General features: G+C 41.4%; 1 protein-coding gene across 1 annotated transcript in view; it reads left to right on the top strand.

Annotated features, from left to right (window-relative positions):
* GLIS3 (GLIS family zinc finger 3) overlaps positions 1–13043 on the top strand; it is a 267685-nt gene extending 254642 nt beyond the window's left edge. The window contains exons 10-11 of the mRNA XM_073345244.1: positions 10190–10372; positions 12130–13043. Coding sequence (XP_073201345.1) covers positions 10190–10372; positions 12130–12266 — 320 coding nt within the window. The 3' untranslated portion in view covers positions 12267–13043. The remainder of the gene's footprint in view (positions 1–10189; positions 10373–12129) is intronic.
* Positions 13044–15498: the final 2455 nt, after the last annotated feature.

Below are 15498 nucleotides of genomic sequence, written 5' to 3'. Positions count from 1 at the left end.
GGAATACCCTTTATGGCTTTAGGGGCCTGAAACCAGCTCAGCATTCTCCTGTGGTAGGGAAATCCTCAGCAGCTGCCTTATAGCATCAAATCCTCATTGCACCTCTCCAACAGCACAAAGAGCATTTAAGAGAGAGCAGAGACCTAGTCCATTACATGCATTGTTTATTAGAGATGGGCCTGAGCCAAAATCCCACTTTTGAAACATCCAGCATATGGAGGAACTTTGGGTTTGTGAGTTTGAATCCAACTCAGGATCCACACTGTGCAGCTTTCTTCTCTCTCTAGCTCTCTCTTTCTCATGGGCTGGACCAAACCCCCTGATCTAGACACCCCCAAGTTTTGGAGGCCAGGACATGTTTCCAGATCTTTTTCAGACCCACCTCTGTTGTTTACTATATACTTTTGGCCTTGCTCAGTAAAGTTTGTGTGTGTTGAAAATTTTAATTTGTCAGTGGGTTTCATGTAGGAATCAATAGCAACTCATATTTGAGATCGTGCTGAGCCTCGCACTTAAAGCAGGTATCAATGAGATGTGTGTGTGATTTCATAAGCTATATATTCAAGAGAAACTGTAAGTTACAGTAACAACGTTACAAATGTAAATTGTTTTTATTTCACATGTTAAGTAACTTTTTGTCACAGTCTGTCTTTTGACATGGGATGCTGTTAGCTGGGTGCTCCCTCTCACTTCAGCAAGAGTTATACATAGTTATATCACACTCCCAGCACTACACTGAAAGCTTTATCCTGTAAGTCTGATCTACTGGACTAAATTTTCCCTTTGGCACTTAAAAAAAAAATTTTCAGGAGTTCATAGCTAAGTTTCCCTGTAGCAACACAAGGATTTCAATCTTCCTAAGTCACGTCATTATAATGTATTAGAAGAATACCATGGAGCTACTTCATCAGCCTGGGCTATTTGGTATATATCAGGTGGCTATGGGAAGCTCTGCTAGCCTCGGCTTTCTGCAGTTCATAACCTGCCTTTTCATGATTTAGATGGCGGTAACTATAGCCACTGAACTTTCAGCTCAATCTGCTACCAAACAATGGTGACATTTTTCTGTCTTAATATGTAGTCTTAAACTTGTCAGCTCAGTTTAAATTGCCTGTACCAAGGAAGAAAGGACTTCATTGCCAACAAGCCTCTTTAACAAAACAAGTTGTAAATGGTTTCCTTTGCTGAAAACTTGAACATCTTACAAGCTCATGGAAATCTCCGAGTGCTAACACTTAAAAAAGAAATGATGTGACAGGTCCAAGATTGACTAATCTTATATACTCTATCAACTTCTTGCATTGTGGTACTGCTGTTTCTTGGAAGAACATTGGCAGCTGTTGAGATCTCATGCCTTGTTTCTGGGGATATCCAACATCAGAACACTACAGAGCTTTTCTTCAAGGAATATTCTTCGAGGGAGTAAATGTTCCCTTTCCTTCCACAGGAAAGATAGTCGTATATGAAGACTTTCTCTTGTGAAATAAAAAATGGGTAGAATTGCGTACTGCATGTGGGTTTGGAAGTGCCTACATGGTGTTTAGGCAATGTATTGAGCTGAGAAAGTATATTTTTCCCTTTGATCACCTCTCTTTTTTTAAGATTACTCTATACAGCAAAACTGTGCACATGAAGCATAATGCTTGTGACACAGAAATTATTTGTTTACTATTGATAGCACCGAGATACCCCACAACTTGGTTAGGGCCCCATTGTGCTAGGTGTTGTAAAGACAGTCCTGACACTTGAGAACCTGCAGTTATAGGCCCTGATCCTGTGGCTAGTTCTGCTCTGTGAATCTCTGTACCCAATGGAACCCTCTTGAAGCCAATGGGGCTATTGTAGACAAAGGGTATGTCTACACAGCAACTAGACACCCACAGTCAGCCCACGCGAGCCAATTGGGCTCACAGGGCTTGGGCTGTGGGGCTGTTTAGACTTCCAGGCTCAGGCTGGACCCCAAGCTCTAGGACCCTGTGGGGTGGGATGGTCACAGTGCTCAAGCTCTAGCCTGAGCCTGGAAGTCTACACAGCAATGAAATAACCCCATAGCCTGAGCCTGAGTCAGTTGTGGGTTTTTCTTTGCTGTGTAGTCATACCCACAAAGTTCCATTAGCCCAGGGGCAGTTGCAGGACAGGGGTCTTAGTTTAAGACCAGACATAATAGATTAAAGAAACTAACAAATGAGGTGGGGGCAATGAGGGACAGGAGCTAGCCATAATGAAAAGCCATGTCTTTGTAGTAAAAGGATCTTGTTGTGCTTACAATATCCAGTTAGCCAAAGTCCACTGGGGAGGAGAGCTAGCTAACGCTGTACAATGATATTTGCTGCTGCTGCTGCTATCATTTTGGTCATTTCTGCAATAAGAACCTGGTTACACTTTAAGTCTGGACCATACTTGTTACCTATTTGTGGTTTATGGTGGTAACTAGAGCTGGCTGAATAATGAAAGAAGAAGATGACTTGTGATTATAATTCAGTGGAGAAAATTGCCAACAGTGCAACAACGGGCTTGTCTACACAGTGTGGCAGTGTGCAGCCGTGGTGTCTGAATTGTTTCATGCTAACATGTTGTGCATTAACTGATCTGTGTAGATCCTGCTGGCATGCACTGAACAGTCCCTCTTGCATGTCAGCGTAGCACTGTTTGAAATGGGACTAAGTTAGTGCTCACTGGGAAACTTTCAGTGCAAGCCAGCAGGTTCTATGTGGGCCAGTTAGTGTGTGACACATTGATGCACATTGGAATTCACACTCCACTGATGCATACTACCGCACCATGTAGACAAGCCCAAATATTGCCTGCCATGAAGTATACAATCAGCTACCAAAGTAACAATTATGCATTCTTTATTTGTCTTGGGAACCATCAGATTTTTAAAGAAAATAAATTTAATTGCTACAAAAGTAATTTAAATAGTTAATTTAGTAAAGTAACCATCTTAAAACATCTGTCACAACTAGGAGTCCTTCTGGCAATACAGAATGTGACCCACTTCTCTTTTTTTAAATAGCATAAACATCACTAAATTGTCATTTCACTTTAGTCTGATAGCCTGCATGGTCTAATGGAAATAGTAGAAATATGCACCAAGAAACACCATTTTACAGCACCACAAGATGGGGTGCAGGTTTCCTTTGAGGATGAGGATTGATAGGTCAGATATAGAGTGATCGCATTGTGAAAAGTGTTCACCCAGCACTCTCAAATCAACTCACACAGGAAAATGATAAAAGACAAAAACACCACATCACCTGTGGGTGAACGTGTTTTACAAAGCAATCGCTATATCTGACCTATACATTTCCCAGACCTGAAGAAGAGCTCGGTGTAGCTTGACAGATGGTCTCTCTCACCTACAGAAGTTGGTCCAATAAAAGATAATACTTCACCCACTGTGTCTCAGTTACAGTGATGTCCTTCAGAGAATGTGATCGGGATAGGCTTTGTGAGATTCTGCAGAGAGCTGATGAAATCTGCATTGCAAAATAGGGTTTCTCACAGAGGGAACTCCACTGTCTTCTGAAACTTTCAGGAAAACAGTCCTCACTGTGCTTGTGTGCAAAAAGATCAGATATCTCCATTTTCTACAGGGCACGCATATGTATTTCCTTTTCACAGTGACCAAATCCGGGTCTCTGGAGTGTCTGCGATGAGGAGACATTGGCCTTCCGGGGCTCCTCTGGTCCCTGCAATCCCAGAGATCTCCACTTATACTGAGGTCACAGGACCCCTCCCCGCACACCACCCCATCACTGCTTATTACAAGGCATGGGGTTAAATCCTAACTGCATTGAATTCAATGGGAGTTGCACCATGGGTGCCGATGGAGTCAGCATTTCACCCTGGAACTTTAGATGTGCTCAGTACGTGGGAGGAGCTCAGCACCTCTCAGGGTCAGCCCCTCAGCTTGGTACAAGATTTTAACGTTTTGTTAGAAGACCTGTTTAAAGTATACAGCTATTACTTCTATTCTATTGACAAGCATTTCATTTTCCTCAGGAAAATTTTCCTCAGGAAAATTATCATGCCAGAAAATAACTGTTTTTGTGTCCAAAAGTTATCAAACTTCGACTACAGCACTTAAAAGAAAGGAAAAACAATTGAAATAACCATACCTGGGTGTGTGTGTGTGTATATATATATATATATATATTTTCAATCCTTATGTTGAACCGCCATGCCTGGAGGTATTAATGACACACTATGTTCTATAATTCCAATGTTTACAGCTTGGATTTGCCATGTCAAGTGGATGGGTAATTAATAGTATTGAATACATTGGAATAGAGGGAGGTGGTGGTTATTTAAAATAAAACACAAAACTCAGAAACATCTGATAACGAGGTTGGTGTGTTAAACAAATAAAACAAAACAAAATGAGGCTGACTTGGCCTGGACCCACCACACCATCTGGGGCACAGTGCCACAGTCTGAACCTTTGCTATAAACATTTGGAATGTTACAATGGTTTGACAGGAATTGCATTTGCTTTTTATCTTATCATATGTATTTTATTACATTCTTGAGTGTCTACTGGGAGCAGTAAATCAGCTGTCTCTTCAGCTTTCCCTGGTATCGTCAAAGGTAATGCTTTGGGTCCATTCTTAATCAGCGTTTACAGTACATGGTTCCTTTGTGTGCTGTGATAGGATATGAATTAGATGTTCATTTGTATGTAGATCAGACAGAGTTATTTTAACATGAGTCTTATTTGTTTCTGTGCTTGCTGTTTTATCAGCTTGTCTTGAGAACTTGGAGGAATGGCTAGAAATAAAAATAAACTATTAGTTGTTAGCTCCAGATTCCAACTTAAATTGCACTACTACTCTCATTCTGTTTAGTTATAAAAAAGGCATAGTGGGTTCTGTGCTTACTGTTCTTCAGTGACTTACACATTAACTTGCTCAGTATATAAAAAGATGTTTTTCCTAATTGTCAATCCTGCAAACTCCAGCTGGATTTGGAAAGTCCAACTGGTTTCTTCCAGTCTGATGCCTCATCACCAGTATCCCTCACTAAACTGAGGCGTGTAATAATTTTGTTGCAGTTTAAATAATAGCGTCTACAATCATAGACCTAAAGAGTGATTCTGCGACTGGAACGTCATTAAACCTGTCTCTTAGACATTCTGTTAAAGACGTTGCATCACAGCACAGAAACCACTACCACAGTTTAGCTCCCTTGTGGGCAGGTCCAGCTGTGAGGCCAAGAATGGTAAGGGATTGAATTGCCTTCTTGTCTGAGGTATATTGCTGCTGGACCTACAATCTGCAAGGTTGTGTTCATCTCACACTTTTTTTTTCTTACTAGCACTACATTTGCTAAAACAAACCAAAAAGTCTTTTTTGTCATTTTTCACTTTGCTGTTCTCCCACAATATATCTCCTATCTGTAATAACATGATTTTTCTTTTTTTTCCACCTAAACCAGTTTGGACAAGTTCAACCCTGATGTATACCCAATGATTTCCATGGAGCTGGGTTGGGTCTAAAATAGCTGGGTGTAAGCTGGAGACATAAAGTGTTCATATAAATACATACATTTGAGTATTTGAAGATTTCATTAAGTCTTTTTTAACATTACAGTGTTTACTATCTACAGGCATTCCAAGATATTTTGAATGCTTCTAAATAGTGTGTGTGTACATTATTCCCTAATGTTCTGCTATTGTCGGTTTGATTCTCCATACTATAAGTTGGTATTCATAACCTGAATGTGCAATGGATGCATATTCATTGAACCAGTAGAATACAGCATATTTTTCTCTCTTTCCAGCTTAAAAATGATTGATGAATTTGTTAATTAATTAAATGCTTTGTGTGCTTTCTCTATTTTTTTTATCCATTATGTCTGCAGAAAACAGCAGTTCTCTTTACATTGGGCCAAAAGGTACAATGCTTTCTCAGACAAAATTATTTTGCCTCAGCAATGAGTGAGGAGGGACAGGAGGACTTGGCTCGTTGTGCTTACTTTGGGGCTCAGTTAGTGATTGCACCAGGCTATAATTTGCAATAGTCAATGTTATTGCCAGACTGTTCTGCATTAAGACTGGGATGCTGTGAAAAGGCACAAATAAAGAATGAGTTCAGAGCAATGAAAGAACATTTTCAGCATGTGTCTTACTGGGCCCTGCCAGCTGGCTCTGACTACTGTAGATTGAAATGATTGTATTTCTGGTAACTGGTCTGACTCAACAGTAAACTTTCACAATGTGGCCCAATGCTGATTGAGACAGCAGTTGTTTTTAAGAGCACTTTTTAGGTTTGTCAATAGTAATGGTCTAAATTGAGTTTTGGAAAGTATTGTTTTTCCTTTTTTATTTTACTACAGTTTTTTTCTTAAATGTCAGCGCTGTGCAATGGGGAGATGTATTGTAAATAGCTAACATGCTTTGGAAGCTGACTCATTTCTGTTCCAATTAAACTTTTTAAATACAAAAGTATTCAAAACACTGAGCCCAGACCTAAGAGTTGCTAAGAACCCACAAGTCCTACTAAAGTCAGTGGGAGTTTGGAGTGTTCAGCCTCTCTTGGGATGGAGCCCACAGTATGTTACCACTGCCTATAGCACACATTTGCTGTCTGCTTTAAGGGAAGGGTCAGATTTGTGCATTGTTTTTCTGCTTCTTTCAGGGTGAGCCAGTGTCCCTTCTGCTCCCAAAGAAAATAATTTGAGAGTAAAACTTTAAAGCAACTTATAAAACTGTATTTGCTGGCTTTTTTCCCATGTAACCTTTTACATGGACAAAATTGTGTGTGTGTGTGTGTATAATGCATGCACACAGATTGGTTGGTTATCTCAATGTGGGCGAACCTAAGTTTCTTATCAAACTCCTCGCTGCTTTTACAAACTGACAAATAGCTCCTCTTCTGAATTCTAAGTGAAGGGTCAGACTGCTTTCCCCATCCTTAATACTGGCCCATATACATCCACTTAAGTATTAAATTTTCCATTTTGAACATGTACACGCTACACATGCCAAGATTGGTATATTTCCTCAATGAGCCCACAGGATAGTAGTCTCAAAGGAAAAATAATTAGAATCATAAAGTTCCTAAATTGCAAATCTTTTCTTCTGCTTGGCAGGAAATCAATTGTATCACACAAAGTGATACAGCACGTTTTCCAGTGTACCCTCTCTGCTGCTTTACCCACTAATATTTATGAAATACATTATCTGTGCATAAACACTTAGCACATGTCCTTTATAGACATTTTCCTAGGAAAGGTAATAAAAATATATTTGGATCGTAGTTAGACTACAACAGTTTTGTAGAGTGCTTTGAGCTCATGTAGGGTGCTATCAAAGTGAAAAGTATCCCTTCTGTAAAGCAATCCTAGATCAGAAGTGTTTTATTTTTAAATAGTCTCTGCAGCTTTAGAAATGCATTGAGTATTTATTTTTTTAAATGATTCTTTATAAATGAGTTAGTGCTGGATGACTCAGGTTGGGAACTCTTTAATCATTAATAATGGACAAATTGACTGATATTCAGATTCAAGTGACCTATAATTTGAATGATATTTAGACACACCCCTCCCAAATATAAATATCATGAGAATGAACATCAGCCATCCAACCCTGCATGAGACAATGCCATCCTATAAAGGGCTACTCCCTTTACTTTCAGCTGTCTTTAGGTGGTCTTCTACCTTCTTCCATGTCATCAGGTAGCTGGCTGTTCATTTCTTAGTTATTGGGGGGTCAGCAACAGGCCCTCGCATCTTCTCTTAACCACTCAAGCAATCAAGATGGCTACTGTTTAGGGGGTAGACAATCCATAGACCTGCCAGGACTAACTAACTTCCAGGAAATTCAGAGTCTGCTATGGTTCCTTGACATCAGCAGAGGCCAGAGATGGGTACTGAATATTCTCTATTATCATGAATACACATTTATAAGTATTCGGTTTGGCTATGACTGAGACTAGCAGTGTCTGAATTATATTTGTGCAATATTAGGCTGCTGAACAGCACTGAAGTTTGCACTATTGGGCTAATGTATTTGACTTGCCTGTCCCTGGTAAGTACCCAAACTAAGATTTGTCCATCACACCAGATTTAACGCTCCCTTATAATACCTTTTGCTATCCTATTCTAAGGAAAAGCTGCAGGGATTTTTAATGACCACAAGCTGGCAAAGTTGTCTTAACTTTAACATCTCATCCACACTACAATTAACTAGTTTGCTACTGATTTTTTTTCTTCTGGCTTGAGAAGAGATTTGTCATCCAAGTTTGATTCATAGCCCCAAACCTGCAGCGATCACTTTATTTACTGCAGCTATGTCAAGAGATGGGCTTTTTCTGATTTTAGTGCCAGTAGGGGAAAAAAAATTTGCTCTATAAAGTTAAAAGAAAATTACTCTAGGGGGGCTGTATCATATGACGGTTAGTTCACTGTACTAGTTAGAGGAGTCAGCCTCGCACGTCAGCATTTCTGGTGATAGCAACATCTGTGGAAGAAACTTGAGATACAGGAAATTCCTTAAGGTGCTTTTTGAGATGGGGGTGATTTTTCATTGCAGTGGCTTTTTGGTATGACTTACTGTTACATATTCTTCAGCATGAGAAATGGCACACCGACCCCTAGACAATGGACTGTTTGCTTACAAAATCTTCTGAGGTTGTATTGCTCCTGGGCTTGTCTTTTAATGGGAAAGGAGATAGTCATGCACACTTTCTGGGTGAAGTTTAAAGATACTGGATTTAGACTATAAAGCCCTCAGTGGGTTTACCTTTCAAACTCCTCTTCTCCTTTTTGATTCTTCAGCATTTCAGATCAGGCAAAGCACTCAAGCTAGTAATGTGTTGGTACAAATGAGAGAGGGGTGATAATGGGTGTTTCTATGTAGGGGTCTCAGCTTTGATATTTTCTTCCATCCTCTCCTCTCTGAGTCTGCCAGAGCCTAAATTGATTACCGTCAGAGCATGCTATAAGCCCTATCTGTTTTTCTAGGGGAGGGAGGGAGTGGAAAGAGAGGTCTTGCATCTAACAGTGGGAAAAAGCCTTTGGTTGGTATTGAGCCAATTTGTAAATATTTTTGATCCAATGGGGTTTTATGTTTGCCACATGCTTTAAAACTTGTGATGAGCACATTTTAGAAACCTGAAGTAAATGTCTTAGCTGTTCAGATCTCCAGCAAATAAGCCTGTTACCTCGACCTAACGTGCAAATCTGTAAGTGGGTGGGAGGAGCATGATTCCATGGGATAGCTCGTTCTGTTGTATACCTTACTAAATTGTATGGCCTTAGGTTTGCCCTGTGTGTTGCCCGCTAAGAACTGCCATCTCACCCACTCTGTACTAGATTGTTTCCTCTCGGTTACTTGATACCCATATTTGTAGAACATTAACTCGCCAGATATTTGTATGCCCGTTATAGTCTTAAAATGTCAATAAAGAACATAAAACTAGGCTTCTTTTTAAATAACCTCTGAGGAGTTTTCAAGTGATTTAGACATAATGGACCAGATTCTCAACTGGTGCAAATCAGTATAGGTTCGTTGAAGTCAATGGCGATGTGTTGATTTGCACCAGCTGAGAATCTGACCTGATGTCTACATGCGGGAATAGTTAAGGGGGAGTGTATATATGTTGTGAGTGTAGCCCCATCATTCAAAGCCTTGTACATCAGTCTCCACCATCTCCAACAGTTTGAGTCAATTTCAAGCACTTGGATAGGATTTAATCTGTCGCCTTAAACCCAGAGCCAAATCCTAGGGATTTATGCAGTCCTTATTCGGGCAAATCTTTCCTTTAATGAAAGTTTTTCCTGAACTTGAAGCTAAGTGACATATGCAGGATGTCAGATCTTTGAACAGGACTGCAGAAGAAAGGGAGTGTTTTCATGAAAACATCAGTCTCCCTATAATGACTCCTGATCAACTGCTGCCTCCACAAAGGTGGCATTAGAACCAGGATGGTTCAAAGATGGATTTAAAGTAGTTAGGAGCCAAAGGTGACAAAATCTAATGAAGGAAGCATTACTGCAGAGAACATTATAGTGAATCGGATATTAAGGCAGAAAAACAATTGCAATAAATGGGATATTTTGCCATTGACATCAGTGTGGACAGCACATCACTGTGCTTGTCATTGTTATTGTTCTTTGTCTCTCTATCTGAGCCATCCAGACAAAATATCAAGGTATCTTAATGTCTTATCTCGTCTCTTTGTTTTAGGCTTTTATGGGCAGCTACAGACTTTCTGTCCTCCACATTATACTGATGCTCAGAGGAACATACAACATGGTGGCTCTTGTAATATGGTCCCTCCTTTTGAAGACTGTCTAGTTCCCACATCAATGGGCCAGGCGGGGTTTGATGTTTTCCACAGAGCTTTTTCAGCACATTCTGGTATTACAGGTAAGTGACTGTTGTGAACTAGAAATACCTATACACCTACATTCCAGTTGTAAATGTTACCAGGCTTTGCTGACTTCTCAGTTACAACTAGAGATGATGGGCTTGATTTCCTCCCCCCCCCTCGAAAATCTGATGTGTATCAGAACTTTGCAGGGTGTTAGCTATGGAGATCTGGTTTGGGCATATCTCTATAACATCTGGCATGCATACAGACTGTGTGTTAGCTGTATGTTTCTCTAGATTCTGAATTCCTGTAGAGGGTCAGTCATGCACCAGCTCATGTATTCACGCTGAAATACTGTCCTCTGAGCCTTATGAAGTCTTTCTGCTCCTGCAGTCTCCTAGAAGCATTGTCGCATCTAATCAGGATGACTCAACCCATTAGTTTTGCTTTATACCTTTTTGCCCAAGATAATTTTCTTAGTCAAGGAATTCATTTGTCTAGATGTGCATGACAATAATAGGCCGTGGTGCACACCAATTCTATCAAGATGTAATTTGCTCATTTACTCTCAGCTCCCTATAAAGATTTGCGTGCTACCCTGAAAAGGTCAAATTTACACCTGTGCAGAGGACCTGCAAAAGGCCCATGGTCTATTCTGGGTATGTGGACACTGTAATACAACACCTGCGCCTGCCCCGTGTCAGCTGACTAGGGCTCATGGGGCTATAAAGTTGCAGTATAGACATCCAGGCTCGTGCTGGAGCTTTGGGTCCCTCCCCACTCACAGGGTCCCAGAGCCAGGGCTGGCTGCAGCGTTTTTGCTGCCCCAAGCGGCAAAAAAAAGAACAACTTGCCGCCGAACGGGGAGGTGGAGTGATGGTGCGGCCGCCGAATTGCCAAGGGCGGATTGCCGCCCCAGAGCCCGATGTCCTGCCGCCCCTTTACATGTGCTGCCCCAGGCACCTGCTTGGTTCGCTGGTGCCTGGAGCCAGCCCTGCCTGGGCTTTGGCTCATCTACACTGCAATTTTATAGCCCCACAGCCCAAGTCCCGCAAGGCTGAGTCAGCTCACATGGGCCAGCCGCAGTTGTTTTATTGCAGTGTAGATACACCGCCTGAGGGCCTAAGTGGGACTTAATAAGTAATGCCTAGGCTATGTGCCATCCCTCTGCACTTAAAATGTGCTACACATCTAAATCCCGGTGTGAGGTGCTTAAAAGCCCAATTATATACCTAACTGCCAATTTTAAGATTCATGGCAGCCATCTACACAAGCATTTAAAAATCCAAAATAAGGACACTGCTCTGCAGTTATTCTCCAGTATACACACCTAATGCTGCACACAGTCCCATTGAAATTTGGTGTTTGCAGGATAGGGTCCTCTGCACTGCAGAATAATCCTGCAATAGTTTGTTGTTTTTTATCTTATATTGCATGTGTAGAAATCCTATAACCAAGGGCAGAAGGCAGATTTATAAAATAAAAGGAACTCAGCTATACTGCACAGTTATACAGAGCAGCTGCAGGATCTGTCCATCCCTATATTCACGCACACACACAGCGCATATAATTATTTGTGTGTGTGTATATAATGTGTGTTTATACATACAGTGGGTGACATCCTAGTCCTATTGAAGTCAGTTGGAGTTTTACCATTGATTTCAATGGGGATAGGTTTTCCCTCATAGTAAGCAATTTATCTGAACCTTTAAGTTCCCATGTATTATTTAAAAAGCTATTTACAGCTGTTTTCTGTGTAACTATTACAGACAGTTGGTCAGTGTTAATTCATGATTTCTGTATTCTTTTCCAGTTTATGATCTTCCATCAGGGTCAACAGGTATCTTTGGTGATTCGTTGCGCAATGGGTCTGAGGACGCCAGTTTCCTTCAGATAAACGCAGTGGATCGTTGTCCTAGCCAGCTTTCCTCGGTCTATACAGAAGGCTAAAATAATCTAATTAGAATCACAAATACTCTAGTGCATATCATCTTTCCTTTTTGATGGTCAGGAACAAATGTTACAAATATCATTCCTCCGTAAGACTGCTGTCTGTCTGTAGGTTTCAGCAAGAGGAGGAAATGCAACCATCAGACACTCAACCTCACAGAAACAGCCAATCAAAGGGGAAAATGTGGGTAAAACAAGAAAACTTTGCCAAAACTTTAGCAAGTGTTACTTTTCTTTTGATCTGCGGCATGGCAGCACTCCTTTTTTTTTTTCAAAGGGAATTCAAATACTGAATAAGAACCCTGCTGCTGGCTGTCATCTTTTCACGCCGAATCGGCGACATCGTTTAAGACTGCAGTTTTGCGGGGGGGGGGGGGGATTGTAAGAACTAAATCCAGAGAACACTACAAAAATTTTAAAAGGCTCAGCTTCTTGCACAACGTATTCGTCTGTGGTGCTTACAGAGCTAGAGACACACAAAGACAAAAAAGGGAAAACAATCTGAGATGCATCATGGCACCACCAGCTAGAAGCATTATTGGGGCTTCTTGGAGCCAAAGAGCTGGTACTGGATTTCCTGCCATCCTTGTTTTGGTTTCCTGATCCATTCCACTAGAATATAAGCCTTCCAGAATGGCTATTGCTATCTTTTTCACTGTTACTTCCATTTTAACATTTTATACAATGAATAAAAAGAGTTTAACTAAAAAGGCACTAGGATTTCCTTTATATCTGAGCAGCCCTTATTAGTACTGCTGTGGAGAATTTAATAAATAATGATAAACTTTCAATAGAATTTTTAACCATACTATGCAATTTAAAAGAGAATTATATTCCTGCTGTAAAATGCTATAGGAAGGTTAAAAATAACCTGTAGAAAAGATATCATTCTCCATTAAATTCTGTAGCTTTTTTAAGCAATTTGTATGAAACCTTATTAAATTTATATTGATTCCTATTGGCTTCATCCTTATATAAGTCTATGGGCCTTTTCCATAAGGGCTGCTATATTTAAGGGTTTGTTGATGTTTGTGCTAGGTTATTCAGGGACTACAACTGAGTTGTTACGTTTTGGGTTTTTTAACCTTTGGCTGGCCTGCAAGTTTTAGCTTGGGCTGAAAGCAAATCAGTTAGGTCATCTTAAAAGCCACAAGTGTTTAGGCAGGGCAGGGAATGAAGTTACGCAGTAGAGATGTGGATTTTGTCAGTGCTGTGCACCCGTGTAATTGGAGAGCAGCTTTTCTTATCACTTATTTAAAACTTTATTTTAAAATTATTCATCCATATTGTGAATAAAAGCTTTTGGGACTTCTTAATTTGCTTATTAATATCATGATGGCTTCATATTATGGCCTGACAAAATATGAAGGACTAAGGTCCAAAGAAGTTTTTGCAGACCAGCAAGTTTGCATGCATGTCAAAGGATTATTCACAGAATAGACCAAAACTTTTCCATTAGTTTAGAAAGATACATTTTAAAAAATTGTCCAAATATCTGCTTATAATGAGATGCTGTTATGATCCGTCAAGTAAATTCATTCCTCATTTAACTGCACTGACTTTGCTGGAGTTGCACCAGGGATGAATTTGGCAAAACACCAGGCCTCAGAGGACCTTCTAAATCAGGGGTGGGCAAACTTTTTGGCTGGAGGGCCAGAGCTGGAAATAGAAATTGTATGGCAGGCCACGAATACTCACAAAATTGGGGTTGGGGTGCGGGGTGTGTGTGTGGGCTCTGGTTGGGGGTGGAACCAGAAATGAGGTGTTCAGGGTGTGGGAGGGGGCTCCTGGCTGGGGTGGAAGGGTTGGGTGGGGGGGTGAGGGCTCCAGCTGGGGGTGTGGGCTCTGGGGTGGGGCTCGGGATGAGAGGTTTGGGGTGCAGGAGGGTTCTCCAGGCTGAGACTGAGGGGTTCGGAGGGCGGGAGGGGGATCAGGGCTGGGGCAGGGCTTTGGGGTGGGGGGGGTGAGGGCTCTGGCTGGGGGTGCAGACTCTGGGGTGGGGTTGGGGATGAGAGGTTTGGGGTGCAGGAGGGTTCTCCGGGCTAGGATCGAGGGGTTTGGAGGACAGGAGGGGGATCCATCCAATGGGAGCTGCGGGGGCGGTGCTTGGGGCAGGGGCAGCATGCAGAGCAGAGCCCCCTGGCTGCTCCTATGTGTAGGAGCCTGAGGGGGGGCCATACCGCTGCTTCTGGGAGCCGCGTGGAGTGGCCCCATCCCTATTCCCCAGCTGGAGCTCCGGAGTGGGGCAAGCCCAGACCCTGCTCCTCAGTGGAAGCTCAAGGGCTGGATTAAAACAGCTGGCAGGCCGGATCCGGCCCCCAAGCCACAGTTTGCCCACCCCTGCTCTATATTCTATCACATCTGCACATATACACTTAATTGGGAGAGTTTCCTCTAGTCTATCAATAAAAACTATACAATGTTTAAACAAAATTAAGTACTTACACACACAAACTATACAAAAATAACAATAAGGGTATGGCCTAAATCTGGAAATTCTGTGTAAAATTAATCCCTCTTGTATTCGAACTTTGACACCAGGGATGAATTTGGCCCTTTGTCTTAACTCACATCATTGTGCCTAGACATCATATCATCCTGTTTGCAATGGTAAATGATGTTGCACACTCATTTAAAGCATCTGCACTGAGCTAAAGTGCAGCACAGTTGGAGATACGCCCTATTTTCATCAGCTGAACATCTTGCCCAACAAGTTAACCCTGAGTTTTAGCCTTTGCTGGAGATTTCATTTTATCCTATATTAAGGCCACCTCTATGGTCATTGCAGAAACATAACTCCCTTTGGCTTCAGCAGGAGTTGTAGGCATGCTTAAAGTTGTAATTTCAGGCTCACAGGGCTCTATTTTACACCACTGAAGTCAATGGGAGCAGGATTGGGCCCCTTGTGACTCTGGACCATCAAATCAGTTACGTTTTCCTCCTTACTGCAACCCTGACATGGTTGTCCATGATTTGTCTGTCACTCACTGTGTATGAAAAGCGAAAAATAACTGCAGAGTTCAGATATATACCTTTTTGGCCTTGGAAGCTACTTTTTCTAATCTCTGAACATACAAACTATCCAGTGAGGAGGGCTTATAAAGAAAGACATGGCAGAAGTGGTAGAAGAAAGAAGACAAAACAAAAAAGGATGTCAAGAGTTTTCCTTTTTGTCAGATAAGTTTGAAAAAAAATAGTCCTGTAAGTCGATCACATTTTTTACTGTGCACAG

Source organism: Lepidochelys kempii, chromosome 5, assembly GCF_965140285.1.
Source record: "Lepidochelys kempii isolate rLepKem1 chromosome 5, rLepKem1.hap1, whole genome shotgun sequence".
Classification (NCBI taxonomy): Eukaryota; Metazoa; Chordata; order Testudines; family Cheloniidae; genus Lepidochelys; species Lepidochelys kempii.
Note: the sequence above shows the minus strand (reverse complement) of the source record. Positions and strands in the feature narration are given on the sequence as shown.